The sequence below is a fragment of the Rhipicephalus microplus genome, chromosome 3 (genome assembly GCF_043290135.1).
Source record: "Rhipicephalus microplus isolate Deutch F79 chromosome 3, USDA_Rmic, whole genome shotgun sequence".
In the NCBI taxonomy this organism is placed as follows: domain Eukaryota; kingdom Metazoa; phylum Arthropoda; class Arachnida; order Ixodida; family Ixodidae; genus Rhipicephalus; species Rhipicephalus microplus.
In genome coordinates, this window is record NC_134702.1 from 227,847,557 (window position 1) to 227,865,908 (window position 18,352).

At 49.3% G+C, this 18,352-nt stretch overlaps 1 protein-coding gene across 1 annotated transcript in view; it reads right to left on the reverse strand.

The window, feature by feature from the left end:
• Window positions 1–8,246: 8,246 nt before the first annotated feature.
• Window positions 8,247–18,352, reverse strand: part of LOC142803517 (uncharacterized) — a 48,339-nt gene continuing 38,233 nt past the window's right edge. The window contains exons 2-3 of the mRNA XM_075888645.1: window positions 8,488–8,564; window positions 8,247–8,429 (exon numbers count right to left, since the gene is read on the reverse strand). Of these exons, the coding sequence (XP_075744760.1) occupies window positions 8,292–8,429; window positions 8,488–8,564 (215 nt within the window). The 3' untranslated portion in view covers window positions 8,247–8,291. The remainder of the gene's footprint in view (window positions 8,430–8,487; window positions 8,565–18,352) is intronic.

Below are 18,352 nucleotides of genomic sequence, written 5' to 3' on the forward strand. Positions count from 1 at the left end.
CGTTTACGCTCAGGTATCTGCTTTTCCTGAACACGGTAATCAGTCGGCGATAGGAGTGACTTTCACTCCCTGAAGGAGAACGCGGGCAGTGATGTCTTTCATGGAGGGCTCCTTTCACATTCCCCAATAATGTGATCTTAAGTAGCTCTAAGGCAGTCGCAATGTTGGCAGTGTGGTCGAATTTCTTCTGGGTAAATTTTAAACAGCCGATGAGGGCTCACAAAAGAGTTCGTTTGAATATGCCTCCAGGTTGTAGCCTGTTTCCCTGTGAGGTCAGTATGTGAGGCCGCGTATGCTTTGTGGTTCTCTATGTAATAAGCAGTAATTTTGTGATATGTGGTGATTTCTTACTGCGGGAAGTATACGGCTGAAGATTCCATCTCTCGGTTGATTAATTCTTGGACTACACGGTGAGCTACCTCATTCTTTGGATTCTTCGTATGAGTAGGCACCCATACAAGTTCTAGCTTATCGTTTCATTGGTTATTTTTGAGGATGTTGGCCATGATCCGACCAACACAGTCCATCATAAAGTTCATGTGGGCCCTTTGAAAATCAGGCAAGATATAATTAGCTGCCTTAAAAAATTTGGCCAGCGCGATGGTGGCTTCTTCAACCTATAAGGCAGAGGCTGTTTTTACAGTGGCTGTAGTAATAGGTTGCCCATGACCGCTCACCGCGCCTACGGTGTAACGCCCTTTCGCTTATTGGGCAGCGTCCATATGAAGTACGTTTCGGCAATCCTGAAATATTTTCGCTTGTTTTTCTGCCCTTACCTTTCTTCTTTTCGTCATGTATTCTTGCCAGGACGTTTTTGGGCAGAGGTTTACCTTAAGGTGTGCACAGGCGGCCGCTGATAAGATAGTCCCGTCAGTGAGTGTGTAACTAGTGCATCGGCCAAGACGGCTGAGTATCTGCAAGCCTGCTTTGGTGCGTGAAAGTCGTCTTTCTTTGGCCGTTAGTTACCCTTCGATTAATTTCTCCACTGCGTTGTGGATACCTAAATGCAACAGTTTATCGGTGTTTACGTACCTAGGAAGTACCAGGGCACGCTTATATGTCTGTCTTATCAGAGAGTTATGTTTTCTATATCTCCATTCCTTATATAATCATGCTGTCGTTAGTTTGATGGCAAGGAGATAGTACTACTTGTAAATAGACGACATACGACTCTGTAGACGTCTCAGCACGACCCGCAAGTTCATTTTTTTTGCAGCAAGCTCACGAATGACTGGTCTGTCAAACATATCTCGCATTTTCTTTTTACAGACGTCTAATCTTGTGAGGTCAGCGTCATGTGTCGCGTACTATTTCCGACCAGTTCCCTGAAGATAAAAGAGCAGGTTTCCTAGCATAAGCTTCGGATCCCACCTTTAGCTGTCGCTCATTCTTTCGTACAGTTTGAGCCACTCCTCAAGGCCAGCCTTATCAGCGTCACAAAAAAACCCCGGATCACGCCGCTGAGTCAGGAAGAGCGCTGGCATGGCCACTGACGCTAGGTTTGTCATCGTTGCTTGCTGAGACGTTGGCTGTTGATTTCCCATTGTGACGGCAAGCAGATGACGACCGCTGCGAAGATCCATACTGGTACCCCACACATTCACCAAATGTTCCGGAAAGAAACCAGACCCACGATTGCAGAGCTGACTTTTTTTCACAAAATTGACACAGGTTGCCCAGGTTGTGATAGGTCCCATCATCTTCTTCAAATCTGAGCAAGCCACCTTGTTCTGGTTACTACAACAATATTGTCACGTGGTCGTGACGTGGCTGAAGGCAGTAGACTGGATGGTCAGATCACACTGTTAATTTGGGCGAACTTGTGCCCAGTAAATGAAAAGTCGGGTTACAGTAGCATACTTGCACTGATAGCGGTGAATGCAGCGTCGGCTGTCGATCGACTGACAAGCGGCGAAGTCTGTCCGCATTTAAACACTCGCCATCGAACATTCTAGCGAAATGCTCTCAAAGTGGGCATAATGTCAACAAAATGATCTACTGCTGCACTGAAGCTTTTTGAATACTGTAGGTGCTGTTTGCGTTGAGTATTGCGTACAGCGTAACGGAGGGATAAAAAAATATCGGGAAGGAACGTTGCATTGCCTCCTTCTGAAAATGGCATCGTCCCAATGTTTTAACAGAAAATTAAAGTACAATAATAATGCAGGAATTCACAAATAATAAAGTACGATATGGCAATATTACGAACAACAACATACACTTTTTCAGTTCGTTAACGTTGAAGAAACGCCTTGAGGCGCACGACATGAACGACTCCAGGTCGCGATCGGCATCGTTGCGAGTTCATAATGCCGTCGGGGACAACCTCGCAGCCCAGTGGACCGAGACTTCGTACTATCGTGTATGGTGCGAAGTACCGTCACAGAACTTTTTCACTGAGTCTGAGTCGGCGTATCGGCGTCTATACCAAGACACGTTCAACAGGCTGGTATTCCACGAAACGTCGCCGAAGATTGTAACGGCGGTAGTCGGTCGTCTGCTCATTCGTGATGCGCAGGCGGACGAGTTGACGAGTTCCTTGAGCGTGCTGGAGATACAGGGTGACGTCGAGATTTCCTTCGTCAGCGATGTCGGGCAGCATTGCATAGAGCGTCGTCAGGGTTCGTTCAGTAGGCCAACTTGTACGGTTGCATTTGCGTCGTCTCCTACACAGCCGTGTTATTTGTGAAGGTCATGAACAGAAAAATGGCATCACATGCATTGCGTTAGATGTCGACGTACGTGGCCAGTATGTCGGTGATTGCCTTGTTCAGCCGCTCGGTGAGACCATTTGTCTGTGGGTGGTAGGCGGCGCTGCGGCGGTGGCTTTTCTGGCTATGTCTCAAGATCGCTCGAGTCGAATCAGCAGTAAAGGCTATAACTCTATCAGTGATGACCGCCGCTAGGGCGCCATGACGAAGGACGATATTCTCAACGAAGAACTTGGCTACCTCTTCGGCCAAACCTTTGGGTAGGGCCTTTGTTTCGGCGTAGTAGCTGATGTAGTTATTAGCTACGGCGATCCATTTGTTTTTGAAGTGTTTTACGTCGGAAACGGCGTCGTTAGGTCCATAATAATTTTTAGGATCGGTCGGCGAGGTGGTTCAATCGGCGGAACAAAGCCTGCTGGCCTTGTCAGCGGTGTCTTGCGGCACTGGAAGTCTCGGCACGTCTTCGCGTAACGAGCGACGTCGGCGGTAAGGCGTGTCCAGTAGTACATTTCTTGAACCCTCGTAAGCTTGCTGGAAGAAGTCCTGGTTTGGATTATTGTGCAGGGATAGGATAAGTCTTGGTCGCAGAGTTGAAGGCACCACAAGAATGTACTTGGCTCGATGCAGCGAGAAGTTCTTCTTTTAGAGAAGGTCGTTTTGCAGCGAAAACGACGTAAGTGCCCATTCGAATACCTTCGGAACAACAAAGATGATTCCCTCGAGGTATTAGATTAGGCTCCTAAGTTCTGCGTCAGCCCACTGGCTTTCAGCGAAATTGACGGCAGTTATTGTTCCCAAGAAGCAGTTGTCGTTCAAGTCTTTGGGTAGTGGTGGGTCAATGGGTGCTCACGACAGGCAGTTAGCCTCGGAGTGTTGCTGCTGGACTTGTAGATAACGATAATGTGGTATTCTTTAGGTTTCAGGCTTCATCGCGTGAGGTGACATGAAGGGTATGTCAAGTTAGCTAGCCAACACAAGGCGTGGCGGTCGCTCATTATTTTCAAGGGCCTGCTGCAGAGGTAACGACGAAACTTTGGCGTCACCCAGACGATGGCAAGGCACTCCTTTTCTGTTGTGGAATAATTGGTTTCTGCCTTAGTTAGCAATCTGCTAGCGTGTCTGATAACCTTTTCCAGTGCACCCTCCTTTGGGATTTCCCACTTGAACTCTACGTAAGTGCTCGTAGGGTTAATGAGTCGCTCGGAGATGCGGGTAAAGTTTTTGACGAAGTGCCTGTAATTGTGCACAGGCCAAGAAATCGACGCACGGCCTTCTTGTCGGCGGGTGGCGGAGATGCAGCTATGGCGGCTGTCTTCGGCAAATAAGGTTATATTGCGGACTTGCTTATCACGCGGCCCAAGAACAAAAGTTCCTCGCACCCGAAGCTGCACCTTCCTGGTTTCATGGTAAGTCTGGAAGTCTTGATGGCTCGAAGTACAGCTTCAAGGCACCGAAGATGTTCATCGAAGCTTGAGAAAAACACGACCACAATGTCCAGTTTAGCGAGACAAGTCTGCCACTTCAATCCTGCCCCCACTGGGTCTATATTACGTTGACATTCGCAGGTGTGAGCAAAGACCGTGGGGCATGACCTTGAACTCGGAAAGGCCGTCTGGTGTCATAAACGTAGTCTTTTCTTGGTCTCTCTCGTCTACTTCGATCTTCCAATAACCGGCCTTGAGGCCCATTGACGAAAGCTATTTGGCGTTGTGATGTCGATCAGTGGCGTCCTCTATTGGGAGGAGAGAGTATACGTCCTCTGTTTTTATCTTGCTGTGTCGGCGATATTCAGCACAGAAGCTTAGTGTTCCATCCTTCTTCTTCACTAACACCACCGGTCACGCCCATGAACTTTTTTAAGGCTAGATAATGTCGCCGCGGAGCATTTCGTCGACTTGTTTCTCTATGATCTGGCGTTCTCGCGTCGAAACCCGAACTCCTATGAAGTGGCGGGGCATTTTCTTCGACTCTGATTATATGTTTCGCGATAGGGTGATAGGAAATTCTCGATGGCGACGAAAAGCAGTTCTTGTATTTTAGGAGCGCGTTCTCGAGGTGCTCGTGTCTGTGCGTCGGAAAGTTGAGAAAAATGTCGAAAGCAGGTTGAAGGGTTCGTGTCGTCGGAGTAGATTCAGCGGAATCGGTATGAACAAAAGCGTTGCTGGCTTCCAGTATATCTTCAATGTAGGCAACCGTCATGACTTTGCTCACGTGCTTGTACAGGCTGCTGAAGTTTGTGAGTGTCACTCCTGCGTTCCCTCTTCACAGTTTGGCTATTCTTCTGGTGACGCAGACTTCCCGGTTGATCAATGGGAGTAGGTCACCCTCAATGACGCCTTGCATATCTGTTGATTCTTGAGTGCTGACAGAATCGCGGACGCTGGAGCAAGAAGGAATGGTGACTTGGTCTTCCAGCTCATTCAAGGCGTGCCTTTTTTACGGCGTGCGCGGTGGCAGTGCTTTTTTTGTAAATAGTGTAATTGATTTTGTTCTCAGGCTAAACAAAATAGCCCAAGAATGAAATATCTTGAGCAATGCTGCAATATGTCGAAGCATGCGGGATATCTGCGGCTCGTAATGGTCACTCTAGCTGCGCAGATTCCCGCCGTTATCACTAGGTGACCTGTTTCTGTACGGATTTCAGGGCCTTCCCAAGCAGTCCTAACATTCTTCGATTTCGCGGTATAAGTATAAAATTGCATGATTGATTATGCAAGAATTACAATATATCAGTAGGACATTAACGACACAATCGCTTTGGTAACGCTGTAGCCTGAAATATATATGAAATTTCCTGCATCCAGTGATGAGTAAAGCTTCGATAGTCCAGTAAAAGCTTCTACTACATAATATACAAACTAAAAAAATGGCCCCATATGCGTGCTTCACTGCAAAGGAGCTCGAAAAACGATAGTCTTCTGTCTGAAAACGCTGCGTGACATTTGGGCTAATTACGTGACGTTTGGGCAAGGTAGGTGGTGGGTGGAAGCGAAGATTAAATGCTACCAGCAGCAGTACCGGTTACCCAGGTTGGATCTATTGTTTGTTATTCCGATAGTAAATATATGGACAATTCTTGGCGATGGATACCGATGCCGTTGCCGTCGTTGTGCGAATATGCAGAAGTATCAGTCGAAAAAATGGGAAGACATCCACGAGATAAAAGATTGGTGGGCATTAAGGAAGTGGTTAAGCTTTGTAAGGTGGCTGAATCGTTTCGTTTCACAGACACCCTCAAATTTTTGCGTTTATGTATCCCTAGCAACAATATCGTATTTAACTATCGTCTTTTATATGAACGGCTTTACCAGACCAAGAAAGGTGTATATTGAGGAAGTGGTTAGGCTTTGTCACAGTGGCTGAATTGTTTCGGTTGACATAGAGACAAACTGACACACTGAAAAATAAAAATTCCTGTGTTCAATTAAGATTGTGCCCAGTCTGTTTATCCAAACAGACACTTAAGTCTGCATGCATGTCAAACACTTTGTTTGCAGATTAACAAATATGGCGTTATTGCCTCGATTCTGAAAAGTGGTTGTAGCCACAAGGCCCAGCTTTCCTTTGTTGACCTTCATCATAGATCCTCGTTTAGGTTTGACATCATATCCCACAAGAAGAAGGTACCGTAAATACAACACACCTGCGCGAACACTTTTAAAAAGAAAAGGTGGCCTTGGAACCCGTAACAGGCAGACATTGTCATCTCTACAGGAATAGGCGTCATAGTAGTAACCTGTACAAACATAGGTGAAGAGCACCGTATTGCAGGTGATGTGCCGTTGCCCAAGGAAGTGTTCAAGTGCGCGCAATTGTGCACATCCCGCCTAACCACTCCAGTCTCATGTAGCGAGATCCATTAGAAAATGCCTTCGAATCCAGATTTGGCAGGGTATGCAATGCAGGCGAGGTGGGAGAACAGGGCACTGGTTAGCCGTATTGCGTTAACGAAGTAACGCTGAGCCAATAGTAGAGCCCCCCCCCCCCCTCTACACCACAGCATTCACGCCACCTAAAGCTGCCGCTGATCCGTTCATACACGTTGAGCCACTGGTCGGCGTCAAAGCCATCCTGTCCGGAAAATACGCCAGGATTGCGAGCAGGAGGTAGGGCAACGTAGGTAGCAGTCTCAGAAGAGGCGGGTGGTGAAGACGGTGTACCTTGAACCTGTGACATGGTAGGACCCGTGATGATGTGGCCATTTCGGTGCTTCGTGGTGGGTACAGGGAAGGACCAGCACTTCCACCACAGATATGTTACGTAAAATGAGATGGGACGTGACTATTTGCCAGTGTAGTTACACCAATTAAATCGGAGCGCAGCACACAGAGCGAGCAAACCCGTCCCCTTCGTCGTCTTCTGTCCACAGAATCGTTCACCCTTCATGCGACAGCTACGTCGCAATATCATGGACTACACGCGAGAATCATCTCCCCCACGCCACCTCTATCTATCTATCGGCGAGAAGGAGCCGCGAGCTGGCGGATGCGCGCGCTGCGCGTGCCTCAGGCATGTCGCGGCGCCGATATAGTGAACAGCGTGCCGCTGCTTCCCGTGCGATCTCACCGACGGGCGGAACGCCGTCACGGCATGCTCCCAGCTTGCGTACGCGTGCGTATCTTTCGTGGTTTTCGCCGGCGTTATGAGCGTTAGCGCTGCCGATTGCATTCGCGAATGGTGACGTCAATACCGACGAAGTGCGAGCCAGGGAAGCTGAACGCAAACATCGGCAGCGGAAGACGAGCGAAACCCTGCGAGCCAAGAACACCAATTGCGTTCAAGAATATAAACGGCGTGCGGGTAACACCGACAAGACAAGAGCGAAGGAAGCCGAGCAAAAGCGTCTTCAACGCATCCAGGCTTCCTTGTCTTTGCGTTTGAAACAAGCCTTCACTAGAATAAACGTGACATCGAGTTGCACCTCAAAGCGTTCTTCCAGGACCCGTGTCGACACTCGTTTCCTCCAGGTCGACGTCATGTGCACCGCTGCTGCCTCGCATCCCATCAAGGTTTTCTCCGACGAGGTGGTTCATATATTTTTTGGTACGAAAATTGCCAGAAACCTAATTGAACATAAGAGTACATATTTGGTCCGGAAGCTTGTTTGCAGGCAAAATATAAACGCGTTGGGTTGCAACACATTGCGATATCAGGACGTAGCGAACAGGGTGGACAGTAAGTTGTCACCAGTGTTTTTTCAATGAAGTGTTAAAGCAGCCATCAGTGTGGCAGCCAGTTTATAATACGGGAGAACAAAATAAATTCTGTAACACGTGCCGGGCACCAGATTTGTGTGGTACGTCGCAGTGGCTTTTATCTCCTCGATCGAAATTGGGGAAATGCAACCACACTGTATTTGTGTCAGAGGCATGAAAAATTATTCCTGAAAATATTTTGGGAGAAATAAGGCGGGTCTATAGAAAATACCTTGCATTCGTTCCAACGAAGATGACACCGAGCGTGATGTGGAGGAAATTATGAATTTCTTCCCTACACGTGCACTTGAGCAACAGCTGCACCCTCACAGCTTTGCTTGCATAGCCGTTGAGTATCGCACCGCAAGAGTATACCTCCAAGCATTCACATACCAGGCTTTGGAGACTTCACGGCTGGTAGAACAGAGCTCCCGCTCGAAGAACCTTGATGGCTAGGTGTGGGTGGCTCAACAGCGGGAATGAGCGCTTCTGGCGGAGCTGTTTCCATCAGCAGGCTGACATCCTTGAACATAATGAGTGTCGTTTTAAAGACAGCTATTTTAAAAACGCTGTGTCCTTACATAATTTCTGTGTTTACACTTCTTGGCTGGAACTACTCGCAACTCCCCCTCGCTGGCTGCACCCGTTGTTGCATGACCTGCAGGGAGAAAACGGCATTTGACAGAGCAGTAAAAAAGGGCTGCAGAAAACAAATTGAACATTGATGGTTCAATTAACATTGCAGATGATAATTGATGCGTTCTATAAAAGTAGGTGATGAGGCAGCGTTAAAGATGTTATAGGGTAGGCCGTTCCAGTATGAAGCTGCTCTGACAAATAATGAAGGAGAAAACGTAGTGGTATGCGATGGGGGACGGGCAACTTAATGTTGTTGACTGGTGTGGTGGGAAATGCGTGATGCGGCTTTTCAGCTACAGCTACTTTCACCTACGACATATTAGGAGCAGCTGTTTGGGCAATATTGAGTATCAGAGCTGCTCGAGTTGCATGTTTATTTCAACTTACATCCTGTCCCGAATTTCGGTGCGGACCGTTTTTGGCACGAAAGCGCTTAGTGGCGAGGTCCTTCAACATTGGAGGGATGTATTTCCGTCCCGGAAGTATCGCCCAGATAAAGCACAAGAGCAGATGCTGAAGAAAAAAAAAAGTTCTGCTCATGAGGCTTCCAACCCACCAGTAGACGGTCTGCAGCAACAAATGCCGAGCACACTATCCACTGTGCCAGGAACTCATGTGGAATGTTTTAGATGCTTGCTTTCTATACCTCACACTTTACTCTCTCCGTGCTCTTGGTCGGTGTAGTGGTGTGGCTCTCAAGAAGTGGTGGATTGATGTAAGAAATAAAGACCATGACCTCCACGATTAGCTCCTGCAACGCATCGTTGTTACACGTCCATCGCATTTGGCGTGTATTTTTTATTTATTATTTATATATTGATAATGCAGTCTGAAGCAGAGACTATTGCAGATTGGATGCAGTTAACATAATAATAAACAGGCACAATAGTATTCAAATAACATACAAGAAGTGAAAAATACAATGCATAGAGATAGAACAATGAGGCTAGGAAAATGAACAAGAAGACAACAAAATTAACAGCAAATAATAAATGTAAAATGCAAGAGTACAAGAACAAGCTGAATAAACACAAAAAGAATACAACTTCGAGAAACTTTGTCAATTTGAACAAAATAATGCACTAAATAGGAACGAATGATATTAGAAAACTATATTCAATGGTGCTAACGAGCTACAGCAAGTCTTTTTCAAGCAAAGAAAGCGAGTATTATGTTACAACATTGTAGAGTAGGTTATTCCAATTGCAAGGAATAACTTACTCTACAATAATTGGGGAGTAGGGGAATAACCTACTCTACGATTGCAGGGGAGTTTAATATTGACGCCAGGTAGTAGGCAAACATGCGGTATGTACAAAACTACTCGAGCAGTTCAGCGTATACAGCTCGTGCACACGCTTGCGCTTCGCACTCAGAGATTGTCCCATTGGTCATTGCCTTGCGAATCCGCTACAACAATACCCCGGCGATGAAGACAAGCCATCCTGGCGACTCAAAGTGACCAGGGAACACGAGGGTCGTAGCAGTGCTTGAGGCGACTGACGTGGACCGTTTCACGACCAAGGCGGTGCTTGTCCGTGGACCGCTTGAGCGGTTCAATCACATAGGTGAAAGAAGAAGGGTGCTGTATGACGCGGTAAGGGCCAGTACACTTCGGTGCAAACTTGAAAGCCAGTCCAGGGGAGTGGAAAGGCAGTCGGAACCACACAAGAAAATCGACGGGGAAAGTGTTTCGAACAAGGTCACGGCTATGGCGATCTTTTTGGAGGGCTTAATTATCGGCTCTGAAGGACCGTGCAAGCTGACGAACCTCTACAGCCTTTGCGACCATTTCAGAAACAGGGCTGAACTCGGAGGTATCAGGATGGCATGGAAGAAATGTTTCGAGTGTGCTGCATGGGTCACGATCATATAAAAAAGGAGAAAGGCCTGTTGTTTATTGAATCACCGTATTGTAAGCGTACGTCACGAAACGAAGAACGACGTCCCAATTGAAGTGGTCGGAATCAATATACATAGCGAGCATGTCTCCCAGGGTTGCATTCAAACGTTCCATTAGGCCGTTCGTCTGAGAGTGGTAGGCTGTTGATGTGCGGTGCACCGTACGGAAAGAATGTAGGAGCTGCTGCATAACTTCGGACAAAATAACCAATGCAAGATGACGGTTGCAATGTCATAAGCACCAGCCGAAGGTAGTGCTGTCGTTTCGGCGTACCTTGTCAGATTGCCGGCAGCCACAATCACCCATCGATTAGCACCAACAGAGCACGGTAGCGGGCCGTATAGGTCAATCCCAACACGATCAAATGGGCGTGAAGGACATGGTAAAGGCTAGAGTTGACCGGGTGAATGAGGAAATGTCTTGCGCGGCTGACACAAGGAACACGAGCGAATGTGTTCGCGCACAAATGTGTACATACTCCGCCAGTAGTAACGTCGGCGAATCCGCTCATACGTGTTTAGCGCACCGCCGTGTGCATGTTGCGGTTCAGCATGAAATGCGATGATGTTTATTCGAACAGAGGAGTCGCAACGAGGCCGCAACGCAAAATGGGTGAGCAGCAAGTCTGGCAAAGGCGGCACCAGTTCTCGCGCAATCAGAGCACGGGCTTTTCGTTGTCTTCCGAAGGCGCATACGCGTTGGTACGTATGCTCCACTACAAATTCCCCCGGGGTGAAGGGTAGCCATCCTGGTGACTCAGGGAGTAGGCACAATGAGGGGGTCGTAGTAGGGCTTGAGACGGTCGACGTGTACGGTCTCGCGTCCTCGACGGCGCAAATCTGGTGATTGTGTTAATGGCTCGATGACGTAATTCACCGGGGAGGTCGCGTCAATGACACGGTAGGGACCAAGGTACCGGGCCAGAAGTTTAGAAGACAGGCCAGGAACGTGCAGGGGCACCCAAAGCCACACAAGGGAGCCAGCACGAAATGTAGGAGCTATGCGGTTAGCGTCGTCATGTCGAGTCTTCTGTAGACCTTGAGCCTCACTTGTCAGAGACCGAGCCAACTGACGGCAGTCTTCAGCGTATCTGGCGACTTCCGAAAGCGGGGAGCACTCAGATGCATCAGGGCGATACGGAAGTATAGTGTCGAGTGGTTGAGAAGGTTCGCGGCCGTACAATAGAAAGAACGGGAAAAAACCGGTAGTCACTTGCGTCACGGTGTTATAAGCGAAGGTAACAAAGGGCAATACAGCGTCCCAGTTAGTGTGGTCGGAGGAGGTGTACATCCTCAGCATGTCACCAAGTGTGCGGTTGAACCGTTCAGTAAGACCTTTTTTCTGTGGATGGTATGCGGTAGATTTCCGGTAGATAATGTTGCATTGAGCAAGGATAGCTTGGATGACCTCCGACAGGAACACTCGATCCCTATCACTGAGTAATTCCCGCGGAGCACCATGGCGTAGAATGAAGCTGCGGAGAATGAAGAGTGCAACTTCGTGGACGGTCGCTGCCGGTAGAGCTGTAGTCTCAGCGTAGCGTGTCAGATGATCGACTCCGATAGAGGTCTATACCCACGCGGTCTAATGGGCGAGCCGGGCACGGGAGCGGCTGTAACATGCCAGTAAGGTGCCGCGGAGGTGTCTTGTTCTGTTTGCAAGTGGTGCAAGACTGAATGTATTCCTGCACAAAGCGATACATTCCTCGCCAGTAATAGCGTTGGTGCAGCCTTTCGTAGGTTTTCAGGACACCTGCGTGAGCACTTTGGGGATCTGCATGGAAATTCATGCAGATGTCAGAGCGCATATGAGTTGGGACAGCAAGGAGCAGCTTCCGACCACCAGGAATGTAGTTGCGGCAGTACAGAATGTTGTCTCGTAAGGAAAAGTGGGCTGCTTGCCGGCGTAGCGCTCTCGTGGAAGGGACAGTAGACGGATCGGTAAGGTAGTGGACTAACAAGGCAAGGTATGTGTCTTTACGCTGCTCCGAAAGCATGTCAGTCGTGTCGAGTGGTGACAAGGTGGTAAAAGGGGGAGACAGAGAAGCCACATCTGGTGTTAATGGCGATCGCGAAAGTGCATCGGCATCCGCATGCTCTCGACCGGAACGATATACGACACGGATGTCGTATTCTTGCAATCGAAGTGCCCAACGCCCGAGGCGTCCGGACGGGTCTTTCATGGTGGACAGCCAACATAGAGCGTGGTGGTCTGTGACCACGTCGAAAGGACGGCCGTAAAGGTACGGGCGAAACTTCGTCAACGCCCAGATTATGGCCAAACACTCCTTCTCTGTCACGGAGTAATTCAATTCAGCCTTCTTGAGAGCGCGACTTGCATAGGCGACTACGTATTCAGCTTGGGTGCCTTTCCGTTGTGCCAAAACTGCACCAAGACCGATGCCACTTGCATCGGTGTGAATTTCTGTGGCCGCAGCAGGGTCGAAGTGACGAAGAATAGGTGGTGAGGTCAGCAGGCGGCGCAGCTGGCGAAATGCGTCGTCACATGCAGGTGACCATGCAGATATGCCTTTGATGTTGGAAAGCAGACTCGTGAGAGGTGCGATGATGGACGCGAAGTTGCGCACGAAGCGACGAAAGTAGGAGCAGAGACGGACGAAACTTCTTAGGGCTTTCAGTGATGTGGGCAACGGACAGTCAGCGACAGCTCGAAGCTTATCGGGATCCGGAAGAACACCATCTCTTGTGATGACATGTCCCAAGATGGTTAGTTTTCGTGCTGCGAAGTGGCACTTCTTGGAGTTAAGTTGTAGGCCTGCAGAAGTTAGACACGCCAGAATCTCGTGGAGGCGAGCAAGATGTGTCGGGAAATCAGATGGAAAGACTACGATGTCGTCCAGGTAACATAAGCAGGTTTTCCACTTGTGGGCACGCAAGATGGTGTCGATCATGCGCTCAAATGTGGCAGGCGCGTTGCAGAGCCCAAATGGCATGACTTTGAACTCATATAGGCCATCCGGCGTTACAAAGGCTGTTTTAGGGTGACCACATTCAGCCATTGGCACCTGCCAATACCCACAACGCAGATCCAAAGATGTAAAGTACTCGGCGCCTTGTAGACAGTCAAGAGCATCGTCTATTCGTGGTAGCGGGTAGACATCTTTTTTCGTAATGTTGTTTAAGCGGCGATAGTCCACGCAAAATCGTACGGTGCCATCTTTTTTCTTGACCAGAACCACAGGTGATGACCAAGCGCTTTGAGAAGGCTGTATGACTCCACGTTTAAGCATGTCATCTACTTGCTCCGTAATGACGCGGCGCTCTTCAGCGGAAACGCGGTAAGGACGCTGTCGCAGAGGCGAATGTGAGCCGGTGTCAATAGTATGACTGATAGTCGTGGTGCGACCCAAAGCAGGTTCTTGAAAGTCGAAAGGAGAACGAAACTTGTTAAGGAGAGCAACAAATTGGCGGCGATGCGAGAGGGGAAAGTCTGCGTCAATAGCATTGTCGAAGGCTGACGAACTTGATGGCTCAGACGCATAAGTGATTGCAGCAATGTGACATGGCGTTTCGTCGGGAAGAATAATATCATTGATATGGTCAACAGGTTGCACATATCCTAACGTTTCACCACGAAGTAAGCCAATGGGGTAGTTGCAGTGGTTGGTGGCCAGCATTACGGTTAAACCAGACGCAATTGTAAGAACAGCAAATGGGAGAACGATGCCCTTGTGTTCAGTAAAAACCGGAGATGGCGTAAACACGACCGTGCCGTAAGGTTGCGCCACACATAAAAGGCTAATAGGGACCGAAGCTTCAGGAGGCAAAGTGATGTCGTCATCAGCGATGAGTTTGCAGAGCAGAGGAGAGTGGTCGGGTGGTGGAAATTCACATGTTGGCACAAGGGACACTTCGGCAGGGGAACAATCGATGATAGCTTCATGACGTGATAAGAAACCCCAACCCAGGATAAGGTCATGAGAGCAAGATGGTAGAACAAAAAACTATACGACGTACAAAACGTCTCGGATGACGACGCGCGCTGTACACACAGCCGAGGGATGAATGCGTTGCGCGCTAGCCGTGGACAGCACCAAGCCACTGAGAGATGTGGTCACTTTCTTCAGTTTCCTACAAAATTTTGCGTTCATCACAGAAACGGCGGTCCCGGTGTCAATTAACGCTAATGTGGCGACTCGCTCAACATCGACATCAACAACATTTTGCGGCGAAAATGGAGGTCTTGGGAATTGCGCACAAGGTGCAGTTCTTGCCTCCGGAACTGCACTGATTAGTTTCCCTCCTCAGGAGGTGGTCGACGACGCATAGGCGATTGCGATCGGCAACGAGGTGATGGGAAACGAGCAGTCGATGGGTGGCGATCCGAGTCGGAGTGCCTCTGTTCATATGCAGACGTGGTGGTCTGCTGCGGTGCGTAGGTAGGAGCTCCGAAGTATGCGTGCGCAGGTGTGGGACGGTGGCGGCAGTAGCGTGCAATGTGGCCAGCGATGCCACACGCGAAGCAGATGGGACGATTGTCTCGGGTGCGCCACTCATTAGATGGACGGAAAAAGCGAGGTGGGGGCCTGTAAACTGGAGGCGAGGCCGGAGGAGGTGGAGCAGATAAGGCGACTGGATGTGGTGGGGGCCGCGCGATCACAGCTGCATAGCTGAGAGGTAAAGGCGGCGCAGTTGGTGCGTAGCCAGCAGTTGAGAGATCAGATGGCACCGAAGTGCATGGGTAAGAGGCCGGAACTGTAGGGAGTGCATTGCAAATTTCAGAGCTGCATATTCGAAGGGAGGCTTGTCGTGGGCGCGTCGCTATGCGGCAGCAGGGAGAGCTGTCGGGTGACTTCCTCCCTGATGAAGTCTTTAATCTGGTTCGAGAGAGTTCCGTGGTGAACGTTGCCATTTGCGAGTGCGACGGCCGAGATCGAATCTGGTGATGGGACACTCTGTCGGGCGATGGAACGCTGACGACGCAATTCATCGAAGCTCTGGCACAGGCTTACGAGGACTGCCACCGTGGTCGGGCTTTTTGCCTGCAACATCTGGAATGCGCCATCCTCGATTCTTTGAGAATATGTCGAATTTTCTCTTCTTCAGGCATGGATGAGTTAACACGCCTGCAGAGGTCGAGCACATCCTCAATATAGCTAGTAAAGGTCTCGCCAGGCTGCTGGGCTCGGTGGCGCAGACGCTGGTCAGCGCGGAGCTTGCGGACCTCTGGTCGGCCGAACGCTTCGGTCACGAGGGTCTTAAAGGTGGACCAGCTGGCGATGGCAGTTTCGCGGTTGGTGAACCATAGCTTGGCGACGTCAGCCAAGTAAAAGATAACATAGGCAAGCTTAGAGTTGTTGTCCCATTTGTTGCTGGCACTCACGCGTTCGTACAAGGAGAGCCAGTCTTCGACGTCTTGCTCACCACTGCCACTGAAGATTGGTGGGTCCCGCTGACGGGTAGCACCGGGACAGGTCGACAGGGCAGCCGATGGTGCTGGCTGTGCTGGGATGGGCTGGTTGGTGACTGCGTCAGTCACGTTGTACGGTGGTCTTTCGGCCAACCTTCGAGAGCGGAGCTCCAGGTCTGCTTAGGGATCTCAGCAGCCTCCACCAAATGCGATGATGTTTATTAGAACAGAGGAGTCGCAACGAGGCCGCAACGGAAAATGGGCGAACAGCAAGTCTGGCAAAGGCGGCACAGGTTCTCGCGCGATCAGAGCACGGGCTTTTTGTTGTCTTCCGAAGGCGCATATGCGTTGGCGCGTATGCTCCACTACATTCGCAAATATCAGATTGCATATGGCTGGGTATGACCAGTGCCCCGCCCCAGTGGTCTAGTGGCTAAGGAACTCAGCTGCTGACCCGCAGGTCGTGGGATTGAATACCAGCTGCGGCGGTTGCATTTTCGATGAAGGCAGAAATGTTGAAGGCCCATGTGCTCACATTTTAGTGCACGTTAAAGAACCCAAGGTAGTCAAATTTTCCGGAGCCCTCCACTACAGCGTCTCTCATAATCAAATGGTGGTTTTGGAACGCTAAACCTCACATATCAATCATCAATTGGTATGATCAGTAGCCATTTACTACCCGCCACTTGATAATTGCGACGGTATAGTAGGCCATCGTGTATGGCGAAATGTGTTGCTTGGTGGCGAAGAGCATGCGAGTAAGCGGCAGTGTCAGGGAGCATATTCAAGAACTAGAAACGGAAGGGTCTTTCCGCTATTCAGATGGCATGTCTGTGACGCTGACGGCGGAGAGGGGAATGTCAAGGGCCGATATATACGATTCATCAGATTTGCCGGGGGATCATGAAAGCGCATCTGCGTCAGAATGCTTTCGCCCCAATCGGTAGATGACGCGTATGTCGAATTCTCGGAGGCGTAGTGCCCAACGTCTGAGGCGACCAGAAGGATCTTTCAGTGAATCCAACGTACAGAGTGCGTGACGGTCAGTTACCACATCAAAAGTTTGGCTGTACAAATAGGGGCGAAACTTGTTTAATGCCCAAGGAATCAAGAGGCACTCTTTTTCGATAACAGAATAGTTGGCTGCTGCCTTAGTGAGGACGTGGCTGGCATACGTGACCACATACTCCGTAAAACCTGGTTTGCGTTGCGCGAGTACTGTTCCAAGGCCAACACAACTTACATCCGTGTGTACTTTGGTCGGTGCAATAGGGTCGTAATGACGCAGTACGGGTGGTGAGGTAAGGATTTGGCGCAGTGTTACGAAGGATTCAACCCAGTTTACTGTTCGATTCGAAAGATCCGCAGGGCCAGCAAGGAGCTCGGTGAGTGAAGCAATAATGAAACCAAAGTTCCGGACAAACTGACAAAAGTAGGAGCAGAGGTCCGAAAAGCTCCGTAGTTCTTTAACTGTAGTCAGCTCAAAAAATTCGGGAACAGCACGAAGCTTGTCAGGGTCGGGGGGATGTCGGCTCTGGAGACGATATGACCCCGTATGGTGAGTTGTTTAGCCCCGAAGTGACATATATTCAGGTTAACCTGAAGCCAAGCGTTTATAAGGCACTGCAGAGTCTTACGCAGACGAGTAAGATGCGAAGTGAAATTGGGTCAAAAGACCACAACGTCGTCAAGATAGCACAAGTGTATGTTCCATTTGAGAACGCCTAAAATGCTGTCCCTCATTCGCTCGAATAGTGGCAGGCGCATTGCAGAGTTCGAATGGCATTACGGTAAATCGATAGAGGTAATCCGGTGCGGTGAACGCTGTTTTCAGACGATCATACTCCGCCATTGGGACCTGCCAATAACCTGAACGGAGGTCAAGCGAGGAAAAGAATTCTGCACCTTGGAAACAGTCAAGAGCGTCGTCTATGCGGTGAAGAGGGTAAACATCTTTCGTCGTAGTGGTGGTTAGGCGCCTGTATTCTACGCAGAGTCGAATAGAACTATGTTTTTTTGACGAGTACAACTGGGGAAGACAAAGGACTACTAGAAGGTTTTATGACTCCACGCTGTAGCATGTTGTCTATTTGTTCGGAAATCACATGACGCTTCGCCGGCGACACATGACGAAGCGCTGGCGCAAAAGAGTATTTTCCCCCGTGTCAGTTGTGTGAACAACGGAGTTCAATTTTCCTATCACTGCTTGGGGAAAGTCAAACGAACGCCTTAATTCGTGCAACAGGTAAGAAGCTGCTCTCGTTAAGCCGGGGTGAGATGGCTGGCAATAGAACGGTGAAATGCATCGGAAGACATGCTGTTCGAGGTGAAGTGAGGAGCCAACGTGTTCAGCTCTATATTTGTCTTTGATTGATTGATTTGTGGGCTTTCACGTCCCAAAACCACAATATGATTATGAGAGAAGCCGTAGTGGAGAGCTCCGGAAATTTTGACCACCTGGGGTTCTTTAACGTGCCCCCAAATCTGAGTGCACGGGCCAACAACATTTCCGCCTCCATCGGAAATGCAGCCGC